This window comes from Cnephaeus nilssonii, assembly GCF_951640355.1.
Source record: "Cnephaeus nilssonii genome assembly, chromosome: 6".
In the NCBI taxonomy this organism is placed as follows: domain Eukaryota; kingdom Metazoa; phylum Chordata; class Mammalia; order Chiroptera; family Vespertilionidae; genus Cnephaeus; species Cnephaeus nilssonii.
This window is the reverse complement of record NC_137077.1, coordinates 106,143,663-106,158,918: the sequence shown is the minus strand read 5'-3', so window position 1 is coordinate 106,158,918 and position 15,256 is coordinate 106,143,663. Positions and strand designations below refer to the sequence as shown.

Genomic DNA, 15,256 nt, shown 5'->3' with positions numbered 1-15,256 from the left:
CTTGTGGTAAATAAATAATAAAAAACAGAAAGCACACATGTACATATGTCAAAATGACGGAACTTTTTTTTTTTTATAATACTGTAAATGGGAGATGATGATGTAAGTTGAGTCCAACGTAACCCGAGGACTGGCTGTATTGGACTTCACTGTTAGCAGGTTGATAAATAGGGGTATTTCTTTTGTTTTCCAGTAGTTGGTGCTAAAGTGCTCGGTTTTATTTTCCCTTACCTACACTACTGGGGCTTCTGGGATCTCTGTGGGGTGGTGTCACCTTGGCCATGGACAACACCTCATATTCCCCAAGGAGGTGAACATCCTCTATGAGCCAGTCACTTCAGTCTCAGGGCACCATGCCCATGGTGGCATGTGACAGGCGATGGGTCTCCTGGCCTGTGTGTTCCCCGCACCTGTTTCCTATAGCCAGAAGCTGCTAGCAGAGCTGCTCTGTCTGAGACGACCCAGCAGCCTCTACCAGGCTCCACTGTCATGGGTATGAAAGGGGTAGGCACTGGGAAGGGAGTTCATGCGTCTGTGGCTGTTTTTTTCCAGTGGGTTTAACCACAATGAGAACAGACCACTTAGGCTGGAAAGATGTTTCTGCCCTTTCACCAAGTAAGGATTTTAATGCCAGGCGGGCCACAGGAAGTGGGCGGGGGGGGGGGGGTGATTCCCAAGACTATGGATTTCTCTGAGCAATGCTGGGGACATATGGAATGCTGCCACCCTTAGCACTGCTTCTCCGCCCTGACACTGGGCTCAGCCTCCATGTGTGCCAGCCACCAAGTCCTCATTGTCGTCTCTGCCTCTCCAATTTGCCCTGTGGGAGCTGCACCCTGACCCTTCATTGCTGATCACATCTGCTGGGGGCACAGCAAGCTCTGAACTGCGTCTGTGGTTCCCATCTCTGTCTTTCCTCCATCCCATCTCCCCTGCTCACTTTCATATGCACACCTTCAGATGTCTCAGTGCCCATATTCTTCAGATGTATTTGTGTGTTGAGCAGGGAGGAGTCCTTTATTAATTACAGATGTCCAACTTGTAACTTCAAGGGGAGAGACCTGGAGGTCCTCTCGCACCGCCATGACGCTTACCTCGCTCTCTCAAGTAACTTTTGATAAGAAACAGAAGCAAGAGAGCAACTGTAAGGGAGAATCTCTATTCTAAAATGGCAGGCATGCTTTTCTCCATGTTTCTTCTTAAAACATGGCCACAGTTCACACCTTTTGACACCCTGGGCGATTTGTCTATCCTGGCAGGTAGGTAGTAACCGTATTCCATGAGAATGCAAGCTTCCCAAGGGCAGAGGGGTAGTCTGTTTTACTCACTGGCATGCCAGAACACCTAGCACAGTGCCTGGCTAGAAGCAGGTATGCAAATAAGTATTTGTCGAATGAATAGTTGAATAAATTCAACCATTGAATAAATTCATCGAATGAATGGTTGAATAAATTCAACCTAGCATTCATCCTATTTATAGATATGGGGAATGTGATGAAAATCAGTCTCGGTTCACTGTGCCCTTCCCTAGGTCCTTGTCAAACTTTTAGATTTCATTGAAGCTTTCCCAAGCTTATAAAGAAGGAAAGTAAAATGGAAAAAAAAAAAACGGGCCAGAAATTAATAGGGGCATGGTGAGAAAACGCCTTCAGTTGTCCCCATCTCTTAATTGGTACCATTCACAGTTGCCCAAAGTCCTACAGTGTCCTCAGCAGTTCACTCCCTGGTCCTGGGGCTTTGTTACTACTGTAGGAGGGCAGGGGGAGAAAAGCTGCCTGCTGAGGACGCGAGTCTCATCTATACCCTCATGTCTCTCCGGGAATCAGACAGGTACAAATGAAGGCTTTTGGCAACTCTTTGCACATCAGCTGAGAGCATGTTGTCCTGATAGGAAAATATTTCCTTCAGGGTAATGTAGTTGTCATGCAGGCAGCAACTGTTCCCAAACAGAACCTTTAGGCCAGGCCCAGAGCTTTTTTCCTATTTAGGATGCTACCCAGATCCCAGGAGCTATTTCCTTGTGGTATGTGTGAAGCTGGCCTTGGCCTCCAGTGACCTGAGATCTGCCTTCCCTTACTTAGTGAAGAACCAGCCTTAGGAATCATTCCAAATCTTTCGTCTCACTTTTAGCTGGAAAGTCACTGTGTGGTTGTTGCTGCACTAGTATGTGAAGTGGAGGGGCCAACTCCCTGGCTCCACTGGTTAAACTTTGGCTTGCCAAACGTACATCTGTCAGTGTTTCCCCTTTGCTCTCCTAGGCTCTTCCATTAGTTGATAAGAGAAGGGGGACCTTGAGGGACGGGTGGTTTGGTGTTTGTTGTGACCATCTGGTCTTGCTCAGGAAAAATAACCAAGGATGCTCATTTTGTTAATTTCTTTAATTTTCCATTTTGAGGTTTTAAGCATATTTTGGCAGTTGGTGAGTTTCATATATTTGCTGAATATCCTCTGAGTGCTACCTTTCTTGGAAAAACTGAGCCTCCACGGGGACCTGGCCCCAAGGAACATCTTACAATGCTTTTCCTTGTTGCAGCAAGCTCTGGGCAAGATTAGTTCTGCATCGTTAAACCCAGGGCCTGGTAGGACTAGACCAGTGAGCTGACTCTATGTCTTCCACCTCAATTTTTCCAAAATCTCTGATGGAACACTTCTTACTGTTTTCATGGCCCAAAGCTTCCTTTCTTTGTGGTACTGATATGTGAATAATCTGAATAGTTCTGAGTGCCTCTGATTGCTTTTTTGAATATTATAGCCAATCCCAGAATAAATCGACATTTTCCCTCCTCAAATCCCAGACTCTGGCCTTTGGCTGCCAAGTTCTGTTGCTTGATGATTCATAAGTCCTCAGAACTTGTAGAAACTCCAGAGAAATAACACTGGGAGTAGGACAGCATGTGATTCCAAATGCCAGATTCTTTGTTGTAAGATGCTCTCATGAAGTTCTCTGTCCTTCATCTTGAAAATTGCAATATAAGGGGGAGGAGATTATGGTGAAGACTCCTGTAGGGGATAAGAATAGGACCCTTTATGAAAACACATCATTCATATCCTAAGTCAAGGGACACTGTGGTAGTCTTCTAAAATAATGCTGCCCTCCTCGGACTCAGATCTTGGCCCCACTGTTCACTAGCTCTGCCACCTTGGGCAGCTTATTTCATCTCTGAACTTCAGTTGTTTCATTTGCAAACTGTTACCTACCTCACAGAGCTTTATATATATATGTTTTTATTGATTTCAAAGAGGAAGGGAGAGAGAGATAGAAACATCAATGATGAGAGAGAATCATCGAGCCCACAACCCGGGCATGTGCCCCCGGCCAGAACTGAACCCAGGACCCTTCAGTCCGCAGGCCAACACTCTATCCCAAGCATGCCAAACTCAAAGTCTAACACAGGCCAAATAAACAATGTTTAGGTGTTTGTGGACCACAGAAAAACAAAAGCTTCAATTTTCATAGAAACATAGGTTTATTTCCAAAGGGCTGAAATAAATGAGTAATCATTAACAAAATAATAGAACATTTTAATAAAAATATTGTTTAACATACCAGATACTGAGTAACTGCACAAATTAGTAAGCGTAATGCAAATAAACCTATTTTTCTTGTCCTCCGAAAGCGAAATATTTCCTGTTGCGCACACCAAACAAGTCAGTCCAAGACTAATGACGTGGCCATCGGCTTCTAAAATATTCACTGCTGGGGGGGTGAGGGCATGTATGGGTGTGGGGTTGGGGGGGCAATGGTAAGATATGTACACATATAATACCTCAATAAAAAAAATAGTAAAAAAAAATAAAATAAAATAAAAATAATTCACTGCTAGTATTAGTGGAGAGAAATGGTGTGCCTGCGCATAGGCATGTAAGGGAAATGAATGCAACACGATTATAGTAATCAGTCGTTAGAAAATGTTGTAGTTTGTTATTAATAATTATGTATAACAGGATATTGTAAAAATTAAGTGACGAAATTTTTATTAAAACTTTTCTTACATACCATTATATGGGCTGGGCCACAAAAATATTCATTGTGGGCTGCATGCGGGCTGTGAGTTGGACATGCTTGCTCTATCTACTCAGCCAAACCAGCTAGGGCTCACAGAGCTTTTTTATGCTGGCCAGGCTAACTCCATATTCCTCCAGTACCATTTCCTTGAATACCCTGGGTGGACTAAACTGCCATTTTATGTATTCCCATCTTGCCACATGCTTCCATAAGTCATAATACTTGATAGCTGCATCAGACTGAAATGATTCCTGTACAGGACTGTCTCTCCAGTGACTAGCCTATAGCTCTTTAAGAGTAAAAAGTGTTTTTTCTGCTTTGTTTCCCAAGGTTCTAGTAAAATACCTAGCAAACAATATGCATCACCCACTAAAACAGACATCAGTTCTTGAGTGTTTTTCTACCTGAATGTGCTTGATCACTTTACCTCGAAATTGCTTACTATGAATTAATGAGGTTAGTTGTTTGTTTCCTCTGACGTGAAAGTTCTTATTTTATTTTTCTTCTCCCACCCAAAAGAAATACTGGGTTTTCTTTCATATTTATGGAGTTCCCCAAAATTTTATGCTTGTGTAGTACTTCACATTTATTTCCCTTTCTCATCTGCTTTCTATTTAAGGACAGTTGTCAAAAATACACGATAGGAAGGAAAAACTCCAATGGTTTTAGAGTCAGGGAATCCTATCCTTCTCATCTTTGTCATATTGGGTTTTGATGAGAAAGAGGACAAGAAGACCAGTATTTGGAAATGCTATGAGGCAGCATAGACAGTGCCTGTGTTGGCTGGGGCCTGGCAGGGCAGAATGTCAAGGTGGCATCCACCTGCTGTTTCCTACCTCTTTTTTACTGTTACCTACTTCTAAGGATGCAAAGACTAGGACAGTAGGCATGTGCACAGGCACAAGCAAACCCAAGGATTGGTGCCCAGACCCTATTGTTGTGCATTCTACCTAAATTTATAAATGAACATGCCCTGTGTCTTGCTTTTCAGTAAAGATTCTCTAGTAAATGTGAAAGATGCTGTTTGGTGGAAGACCCTGGTAATTCTGCAGATGCACAAAGACTTTATTCTGTGACTACCTGGGTTTATAAAAAGTTCTTTCTAATGATATTACAAAAGAGATTTGGCACATTGTACACTATGTGCCAGGTTTCCAGAACATGTTCTCCACAGCTTGTCATGTCACAGAAATTACTAAATCACTATTCCACCCCTTTCTTTTAGTCCTTCAGTACAGAGGTTCTAGGTTTTGCCTGACACCTATCACCTGACAATGTTGTTGCCTGCCAAAATCCAGTATTATCTTTTCGAGCTCAGAATGTCTTAGAAGTCAGGGACTTGCCCCTGTTCAGGATGCAAAGCCATTCATCACCTGCTCCCACCTCCATTTCTGTGTCTTCTCTCCCGCTTCAGATTCACTGCCATTGAAGGTCTAATAATGCCAAACTGCCTTTCTCTGTTGCCATACCTTATCTGATACTGCTGCCTCTGCCCAGAACTCTCTTCCCATCTTTCTTTGTCAACTAACTGTTTGCAGTCCAGAACCAATGAATACAACATACCTACATAAGAATTTATACAAATCGGTGGTGAAAATGTCCAGTAGGACATTGGATCCATCACTTAACTCATATTTGCTGAATACTGCCCATGTTATTAAGCTTAAGTAGAAGAGGAAGATAACATGTATGGGGCACACATACATGTTTATATGTATATAATTTCATTCCATGTTCATAATAATCCTGGGAGATGACACCATCCTTATTATACATCAGGAAATGTGTTCTTAGTTGTTACATAATTTTCTTAAGGTCCTCCAGCCTGTCACTGGTGGAGTCAGGTGTCTAGCCTGGATTTGTCTGACCCTAAATCTATGTGCTACATCATATTATAGTGAGCAAATTAAAGAATAAATCATTTTTGCCCTAGCCGGTGTGGCTCAGTGGATGAGCCTGTGGACCAAAGGGTCCTGGTTTCGATTCTGGTCAAGGGAACATACCTCTTTTGCAGGCTCCTCCCAGCCCCAGCCCAGCCAGGCCCTGATCAGGGCGCATGCAGAAGGTAATCAAATGATGTATTTCTCTCACATTGATATTTCTCTCTGTCTTTTCCTCTCTCTAAAAAATCAATGGAAAAATACCTTCAGGTGAGGATTTAAAAAATAATAAAGAATTTTTTTAAATTTGGGTTAATGAGGTGCATCAAAAACTAGTGATGGTGTAAGGGAGATAGAAACTGTTCTGGATTGACAGAAACTAAGTGGCGATAATAGATACAACATTTAAGAATTCAGGTGTGAGTCCATAGTGGTACTCAAAAAAATAAAAAGAAATGGGAAAAGTTCTTTACAAAAGAATGCTAGTGGAGAAGGAATGTTAGAATATTTAAAATCACCAGGCAAAGATCACCAATGGATACTAACGCCAGTGGATGAAAGGATGATGGGAGCAGGATCGTTCCATGTTTCTACATGTCACCGCACAGATTACTTACCAATTGCAAAGGGGAACGTATCTCTTTACAACACAGAAATGAGTGGGCACCACCTTAACCAAGCAGTTGAGCCAGTGTCACCAGGAGAGAGGCAGCCTGACTGTATCTGTCCTGACCAGGTGCAGTGAGAGGGCCACAGCATCACCTACATGGTATTCTTGTTAAGTGTTCACTGTGAATCTAATCATGGGGAGACAGACAGATCCACAGTGGGAGATGTTTAGCAAAACAAGCAGCCTGGCCGCCTCAGTGAACCAGCCAGATGTAGTGCAGGAACCTTGATTAGATCCTACATCAAGGGCGGGGCCACGGGAAGGACTCACCTTTTTCAGTGAAAGGTGCTTTAGAGCTTCTTCGAGGTTCATCTCAAGTTTCCATCACTACCACCCCAAGGTGATACAGGAGAGCCAGTGGCCCTCCCCTGAAGTGCAATCTTGTTACTTCGCATATTTATTGAAGTTTTGCCACTCTCAGACCAGGGTCCTCGCCTGGCCTCCATCAAATCCGTGACCTTGTTGACTCCTCTGGCTCCCTGACCTGCATGGGGGGAGGGGCGCTGTCCCTCCTTTCACTGAAATGAGCAGCGGCTGCCTTGGGTGCTTAGATAGCCCTTCCATCAGTGCCTTCTCCCTCCCTTCACCCCCATCGTCCACACAGCATGGATTCAGTTCCTGTCGTTTGTCATAGAACTTTCCTGTCTTTGCTCGTCTTGCAGGTTCAGGTGTGGATGGCCTGGAGGAGCCCAGCATTGCCAAGAGACTGAGGGGCACCCCTGAGAGGATTGAGCTAGAGAACTACCGCCTGTCTGTAGAGCCGGCAGAGGAGCTGCAGGAGGTGCCTGAGGAGACACAGGCCGAGCACAACCTGACCGGCGCGCTGGACAAGGGCCTGGAGGAGGACGTGGCCAGCAGGTCAGCCTGTGCGGGAGCTGAGGCCTGGTTTTCCTGTGTGTTGCGTGTACCTGTAGCTTTCCCAGCAGCCTCTTCCCCTACTTGGGGAAAGCAGCATAGCACCTGCCAACAGCATGGGATCTGAACCAGACTGCCTGGGTTTGAACCTTGTCTGTGCCACCCACCAGCTGTGTGACACTAGGCAAGTTATGTCACCTCTGTATGCTTCTGTTTTCTCATCTGTGAAACAAGGGCCATCCTAGCACCTTCCTCACAGAATTGGTGTGAGGTTTAAATATGTATATAAAGTGTTTAAAACGGTATAAGCACACCTCGTTTACTACACTTTGCTTTATTGTGCTTCACAGATGTTGCATTTTTTTACAAATTGAAGACAAGGCCCTCCACCAGCACAAAGATTATGGCTCACTTTGTTGTGATACTGGCTTTAATTCAGTCACCTGGAGCTGAACCCACAATATCTGTTCAGGGCCTGCCAGTGCTCAGGCACATGTAAGCACTGTCTTGATTACTTTGCATAATGCTGGACCATTTACAAGGGACTTCTGTCTCCATCACCTCACTTGGTCATCCTCTCAGGAATCCTGTAAAGTAGACAAGAACATATATCTTGTCATATACAGCTAAAGTAGTAATGGTGACTGAGATAAGGATTAAGGATTGACTAAGATTCAAACTCATGTTTTCTGGGTCCAAGGTTCTTCCTGGTTTCCCTACTGCCTATTGATTCCTCCTCCCCTCTTCCATTTAGGTCCTTATCTCTTCAGCTTGTTAGCCAGTAAAGATCACAATCCATATGACTTAATTCAGAGATTCAGTAAGTATTTATTGAACACCTATCACCTTACGTTTTGCTATTCATTGAAAAGGTAACAGAAAAAATAGTGACAGACACAGGTGCTTCCCTCCGGTTATTGTTTACAAATACAGTGGAGGGAAAAGAATTCCACACAGGAACAACAGTAGACCTGAAGCAGTGTGCTGTTGGGAGCTGGTGGTTCCATGGGAGGAGCACCAGGGGTGGAATATCTGGCTTCTGTTATAACTTAGCCACCATCTCGCTGTGCTATTTTGGGAAAGCTGCCTCACCTCTCTGGGCTTTATTCTTTCCCCTATACCTAAAGAGAGGAGCAGGATATGTGTGTCCCAGGAGCCACACACAGCAGCCAGTGGTTTCATTCTTGGCCAGTCCCAGTGTTTGAATTATGTTTAACTGAGTGATGCCTTTGGTGAACATGCATGCTCCAACCCCTACCACACCCCTGTGTTTGCTGTCTTTACCCAAGGGCTTTATTCTCAATACCTGCCCAGGCCTGCCAGTGTCAGTACAGAAGGATTCAAAGTGCTTAATAGAAGATTATCAAGGAGCTAGAGAAACAAATATAAAACATATAAAAGAGAAACGAGCATAAAAAAAAGAATGCAATCAAGATAACATTTCTGTAAAAGATGGAATAATATTGGTATTGGCCAGACTCTCCTGCAGAGCTGCCAAGTGGGACCACTTCCCGCGACCCCAGACTGATGGACACACACTTCTTTGTAGCCATGAGAAAGGGAACATGTGGGGATAAAGAAAACAGCTTTTTTTTTTTTTTCCAAGATCAACAAATGTTTTTACTAAGCTGTTTGCTGGCATAGCTCTTTTCAGCTGCACTCCAGCACCTTGTCCCTGGTGCCAGACATGCTGTGGGTGGACTGCCTTTGGGGCTGGCCTCACCAATAGCTCTCCCATGCATTCTGGGGCAGCCTCCCCTTTGGTACCTGCATTTCCGCAGCCATCACTACATGCATGTTGTTGTCATGCATCCCTGCCCATAGAGACATACCACTCCCTGCTGCATCCATGAGAAGAGTCCTCGCTCACAGTCAAAGCAGAGCTGGTGGCATGGCCTCAGGTATGGGCCAGATCACTTTCCTACAGGAATAACTTGTTCTCTGCTGTCATTTATAAACAGGAAATTCCAGGAAGGCTAAGTCATGCCTCTACAGCAGGGTGTGATTGGATGGGTAGAATAGAAGAATATGATATCAGTTAGCATCAAACAGTACAATAAATGCCTTTATCTTACTTAAATTTGAGTTTTAAAAAAATGAAAGAAACAACTAGCATTAGCTGCATACAGAATAAAACATGGTCTCTTAAAGGGGAAATGCTCTGAGGAAGGAGCGGGAGACTTGGCCTTGTTTCCCACAGGGAAGCTGAGGTACAGGGAGTGCATGCCAGGCAGTGGCACATGTTTTTTCCATTTTCCCTGTAGCACCAAGCAGTCAGGTGCGTTTTCAGCCCTCAGTCCTTCCTTTATGAGGTGTTGGTCTTAAAAATGAGAAATGACAGAGTTTTAAGGAATTAAGCAGTCCAATCCAGAAACTCACTTTTTTGTTGTTGTTAATCCTTACCTGAGAATATTTTTTTCCATTGATTTTTTTTTTAAAGAGACTGGGAGGAAGGAGGGAGGGAGGGAGGGAGAGAGAGAGAGAGAGAGAGAGAGAGAGAGAGAGAGAGAGAGAGAAACATCCATGTGAAAGAGACACATCAATTGGTTGCCTCCCGCATACACCCCAACCAGGGCTGAGGATCAAACCTGCAACCCAGGTACGTGCCCTTGACTGGGAATCGAACCCACAACCCTTTGGTGCACGGGGCCAACACTAACCACTAAACACACTGGTCAGGGCCAGAAACTCACTTTTGACAAGTTTAAAGAACTTTAGGTGTCTACTATGGGAGGCCAGTGCAGTACGATGTTTCAGAACATGACTTTGTAGTCAAATCAGAACTTAATCCTAGCTCTACTAGTTGTAGGCAAGTTACTTTGTCTTTCGTGCCTCAGTTTCCTCAACTACAAAGCACACTGCACTGCATGGGTTTGTTATGAGGATTAAATCAAATAAAGCAACTGACAGTGTCTCACTGGCAACAGTTACTATTACTGCTCTCCTTATCTCCACACACAATATAGGTGCTCCTCCCCAGGAGGGACGGGCTGGGCTTCTTCCATTCATTTCCTTAAGTAGTTTACCTGCCAGAAATTGGGTTTGGCTCAAAACCACTTGCCATAGGGAAGTGCTCATCAAAAATTGCCTACATCAGAATTGCCACAAGGACTTATTAAAGCACACATTACTGGGCAGTTCCTGATCCAGTCAGTATGGGCAGAACCCAAGATACCTATTTCTAAAAGATTCCAGTGATGCTGTGGTCTAGAAACCCCACTTTGAGGTCCATCACTCAAAATTTTCCTGATGAAAACGCCACATGGGACACTTAGTAAAAAGATGATTCCTGCCCCTCCCCTGGAGTATCAGATATAGTGGATTTGGGATGGAGGCCAGGAATATCTGTTTTTAACAGACATTGGGTACTTCTTACCATGGGCTTTGTGAGTCAGTTCACACAATTGGAGACTATAGCTCAGGCCTGACCAGCTTATGACCCTTTTTTTGGAGTGGGGGAGGGGGAGCATCTTCCCAAGGAGACCCTAGAAATAGTACTTTTATTTTCTTTGGAAGAGACCAAGTGCCCAGACCCGAGAAAACTGGCTTTATGGTTTTTGGATTGTTTCTCCCTGATTGCTTATCTGGAAGACTGCTTCAGGCAATGAAGATGACTCGTGCAGTGCCCTCTCTGAAGTCTTTCGTGTTTACACATTCCTGGCTCTGAAGAACAAGTCAGTAAGAGCTGGAGCTGACAGCTCCCAATGGACAGCCAAGGTTGTCCCGTCTGGTGCCCCCGAATTCTATGACAGGCCAGCACAGAGGGCCTTGCCCTCCATCAGAGAAACACCGCCAGGAAAAGCCTCTCCTTCAGGGCTGACCTTAAATATGTGGAAATTCTTGACTGCTCTTCTCTTTCCTGCCACACGCCTCCTCCAGCAGAAGCAGTAATGTGAATCATTACTGAGCACATGCCAGTTTTAGCGTGCATTAAATTTCCACCGTATAAAAGATTGCTGGATGATGTTCACCCCCAGTAGTCTGCTCAGCTGGGGAGTGTTTACATGGTTGTCAGAGTGGGCGGGATCTAAGAGTGGCCAAGCAGGACAGAAGATTGCACAGAGATTCACTGATTATAAGTACATTAATTTAAAAGTGAAAGCCATGATTCCCCATTTTCCCTTGAAAACATCCAGGAACTTCAAGTGGAATCCCATACAATAGCCTGGTTTATTCGTAACAGCGCCTGCCCAAATCCCTGGTCTCCACCTTCTGGGGTTTGACCCAAGCAGCCAGGACTTGCTGCTGCTCCTCCTCCTGGTTTGCTACCCTGACAGTTGCTAGTGGCTGAAAAACTCTTGGGTTCTTGGAGAACCACTCAAGAGGGCATAGCATGATATGGTGTGGTCGCTGAGGGGAACCCTGATTTCTTACACAAATGATCCAGCATCTTTACATGTCAGTTTCTGCATTTATGAAAATGGGGATAATTATAGTAGCCATGTCTTAGAGTTATCACGTAGTTCTGTGAGCTAATTTGTGTGTAGTACCTGAGTAGGTCACCAGGGCACAATGAGTACTGGCTATCACTGTTATTATTGTCTTGAGATCTGGCCTCCTAGACTAGCGGAACCTCTGTGGAGTAATCCTCATCTTGTTAGAACCTAGTCCATGTACCCAGCTGTTGTGCTTCCTCCCACCCGACCCCATCATGGCCTCAAAGAGAGGAAAACACACCTGAGAGCCGTTTCAGGGAAGGTGCTTTGAGATGAGTGAGTGGGTGTAAATTGTAGCATGGAGGATTTTTGCTAGATATTAGTCTACTGAAAGGGGCAGCTCCTTCTCATGGACACTGTACCAAGAAGCTTCAGAGGTACCATCTCTGACACCTGAGAACTTAGGCGGATCCTGCCCTGGATTTCTATGGTGTGGTCCCTTATATTCCTTGCCCATCTTGGCTGTGTGGTGACCCAGGGGAATCCAACCTAAATCAAGTAGTTACATGGAACAATATATTGTTACAAATGACAGAGAGCTGATCTTAATGACTGGCTTTTCTGGCCCTCATCTCTCCTAGGAGGCTGAGTCCTAGGAGGTTGCCTGTCCTTTCTAAAGGACAGAGGAGTTGGTTGTCATGATTATGCTTTGCTCTCATATAGTGATTCTCCCTACTTAAAGTTTCCAGGTTGTAGTCTAAGGAGGGTAGGGGTGTCCTACAGATTCCAGCCTCTTCAAAGGCCAGATTCAGAAATTCAGACACTGGGAGCAGGCAAATACGTAAAATAAGCCTTGAGGTACTGAATTTACACTGGAAATCTTGCGTGATATATGGAACCTGATCAAACCCAGAAAATTATTCCAAGATCCTATGGAAATGACTGCCAGGAAAGGAACACTTGGCAGCATCTGTCCTTCGCGAGAGTGGGAAGGCTGGCTTGTCTGTCTGTTTCCAGATGCATATAACAAAGACCTCTCGGAAATGGCCTGAGAGCTTGCCACTTAGGAAGAGAGGCAAGGGTTGGCCTTTCCGTCCTATTTTTTTTTCTGTCCTATTTTTTTATGCTCTGTGCCTAACTTGCTACTCTCCCAGGGTCCTTGAGCTGTCATTAAAACTAGCCACTGTGGCACTCACAGCTTTAAGGGCGTCCTCACTGCTCGCATTATGCACAGTGTAGCCCTCCTCATGAGTACAAGGGACAGGGCTGCACTAAGGCCCCTCCCAGGACGCTGCAGCCACTGAGGTAAGAAGGCCAAGTTGGCCTTCCCTCTGCCCACCTAAGACTTAAGATGAGCATAAGAAGCATTCTTATCCTTATTTCATGTTCAAAAGATATTGAATGACATACATTGGGCTACATGTTGTTTATTAATAAGAAAATAAGCAAGTGAAAATATAAAGGTAAGGTGAAAAAAGTAATACCTAAGTAAATACTGAAAAATAATCAAAATCCAGATGCCAAGCTTTTTGTCTGTAGTCTAAATTCTTATATCTACCCACTTTATTTTTTTTAAATTTAATAAATCTTTGTTGTTCAGATTATTACAATTGTTCCTCTTTTTTCCCCCATAGCTCCCCTCCACCCGGTTCCCACCCCACCCTCTGCCCTTACCCACCCCCCTCACTGTCCTCATCCATAGGTGTACAATTTTTGTCCAGTCTCTTCCCGCACCCCCACACCCCTTTCCCCCTGAGAATTGTCAGTCCACTCCCTTTCTATGCCCCTGATTCTATTATATTCACCAGTTTATTCTGTTCATCAGATTTTTTTATTCACTTGATTTTTAGATTCACTTGTTGATAGATATGTATTTGTTGTTCATAATTTTTATCTTTACCTTTTTCTACTTCTTCCTCTTCTTAAAGAATACCTTTCAGCATTTCATATAATACTGGTTCGGTGGTGATTAACTCCTTTAGCATTTTCTTATCTGTGAAGCTCTTCATCTGCCCTTCAATTCTGAATGATAGCTTTGCTGGGTAAAGTAATCTTGGTTGTAGGTTCTTGCTATTCATCACTTTGAGTATTTCTTGCCACTCCCATCTGGCCTGCATAGTTTCTGTTGAGAAATCAGCTGACAGTCGTATGGGTGCTCCCTTGTAGGTAACTAACTGTTTTTCTCTTGCTGCTTTTAATAGTCTCTCTTTGTCTTTTGCTCTTGGCATTTTAATTATGATGTGTCTTGGTGTGGTCCTCTTTGGATTCCTTTTGTTTGGGGTTCTGTGCGCTTCCTGGACTTGTAAGCCTATTTCTTTCATCAGGTGGGGGAAGTTTTCGGTCATTATTTCTTCAAATAGGTTTTCAGTATCTTGCTCTCTCTCTTCTTCTGGCACCCCCATAATTCTGATGTTGGTATGCTTGAAGTTGTCCCAGAGGCTCCTTACACTACCTTCATATTTTTTTATTCTTTTTGCTTTTTGCTTTTCCGGTTGAGTGTTTTTTACTTCTTTGTATTTCAAATCTTTGACTTGATTCTTGTGTTCCTCTAGTCTGCTGTTGGGTCTCTGTATAATATTTTTTATTTCAGTCAGTGTATGCTTAATTTCTAGTTGGCCCTTTTTCATATCCTCAAGGGTCTTGCTAAATGTATCGGCCTTTTCTAGAAAATTCTTGAAAAACCTTATAACCATGGTTTTGAACTCTATATCCAGTTGTTTGCTTTCCCCCATTTCTTTCATTTGTGATCTGTTTCTTTGTCTCCGCATTTTGGCTGTTTCCCTGAGTTGATAGAGTGGCTTTGTGTGCTAGGTGTCCTATAGGGCCCAGTAGCTCAGCCTCCCCAGTTTCCTGAGGTGGACACTCTTGATGCACCCCTTTGTGGGCTGTGTGCACAGTCGTGTTGTAGGTAAGCCTTGATTGTTGTTGGTATCACTGGGAGTAATTGACCTCCAGGCCAATTGGCTGTGAGGATCAGCTGTGTCTACGCTGGGAGAACTTCTGTGCTGGAGACACCCTTATGAGACAAGACTTGCAAAAGCCTTTGTGCTCAGCTTGGATGGAGCCGAGTCTCAGGGCAGAGCAAACAGCAATGGCTTCCCATCAGCCCTGCCCTAAGAGGCCCCTGGATCTCAGTGTCCCATGGTAATCGCTGCAAGCACCTCTGAGAGAAAGCCGCCTTCAAGTTCCACCCGCTGCCAGACAGTCCAGTTTCTCCCCGAATGAGTCTGGGTCCCCAGAGTCTCACCCGGAACTGGAGTTCAATGCAGTCGGGAGCTTTTGTCTCCCTCCCGCTTGAGAAAGCCAGCTGTGCACTCCGTTGCCAGTCCTCTCCGCGCGCGTGTCTCAGTACCTCTGCCTCCTACAGCTCCTCTGAGGCTCACTGTGTTTTTCTCTTTCCTTCTAGTTGTAGAATTTCCACTCAGCCAGCTTTCCTGTGGTTCTGGATGATGTCCGTTTTGTCTTTTAG

General features: G+C 44.4%; 1 protein-coding gene across 4 annotated transcripts in view; it reads left to right on the top strand.

Annotated features, from left to right (window-relative positions):
• Window positions 1-15,256, top strand: part of MICAL3 (microtubule associated monooxygenase, calponin and LIM domain containing 3) — a 181,965-nt gene that overhangs the window by 99,226 nt on the left and 67,483 nt on the right. For 3 of the 4 annotated variants that reach the window (XM_079774887.1, XM_079774882.1, XM_079774883.1), the window contains one exon: window positions 7,219-7,414. In XM_079774887.1, the coding sequence (XP_079631013.1) occupies window positions 7,219-7,414 (196 nt within the window). Of the gene's footprint in view, window positions 1-6,020; window positions 6,072-7,218; window positions 7,415-15,256 lie in introns of all 4 variants that reach the window. The other variant, XM_079774881.1, reaches the window with a different exon arrangement.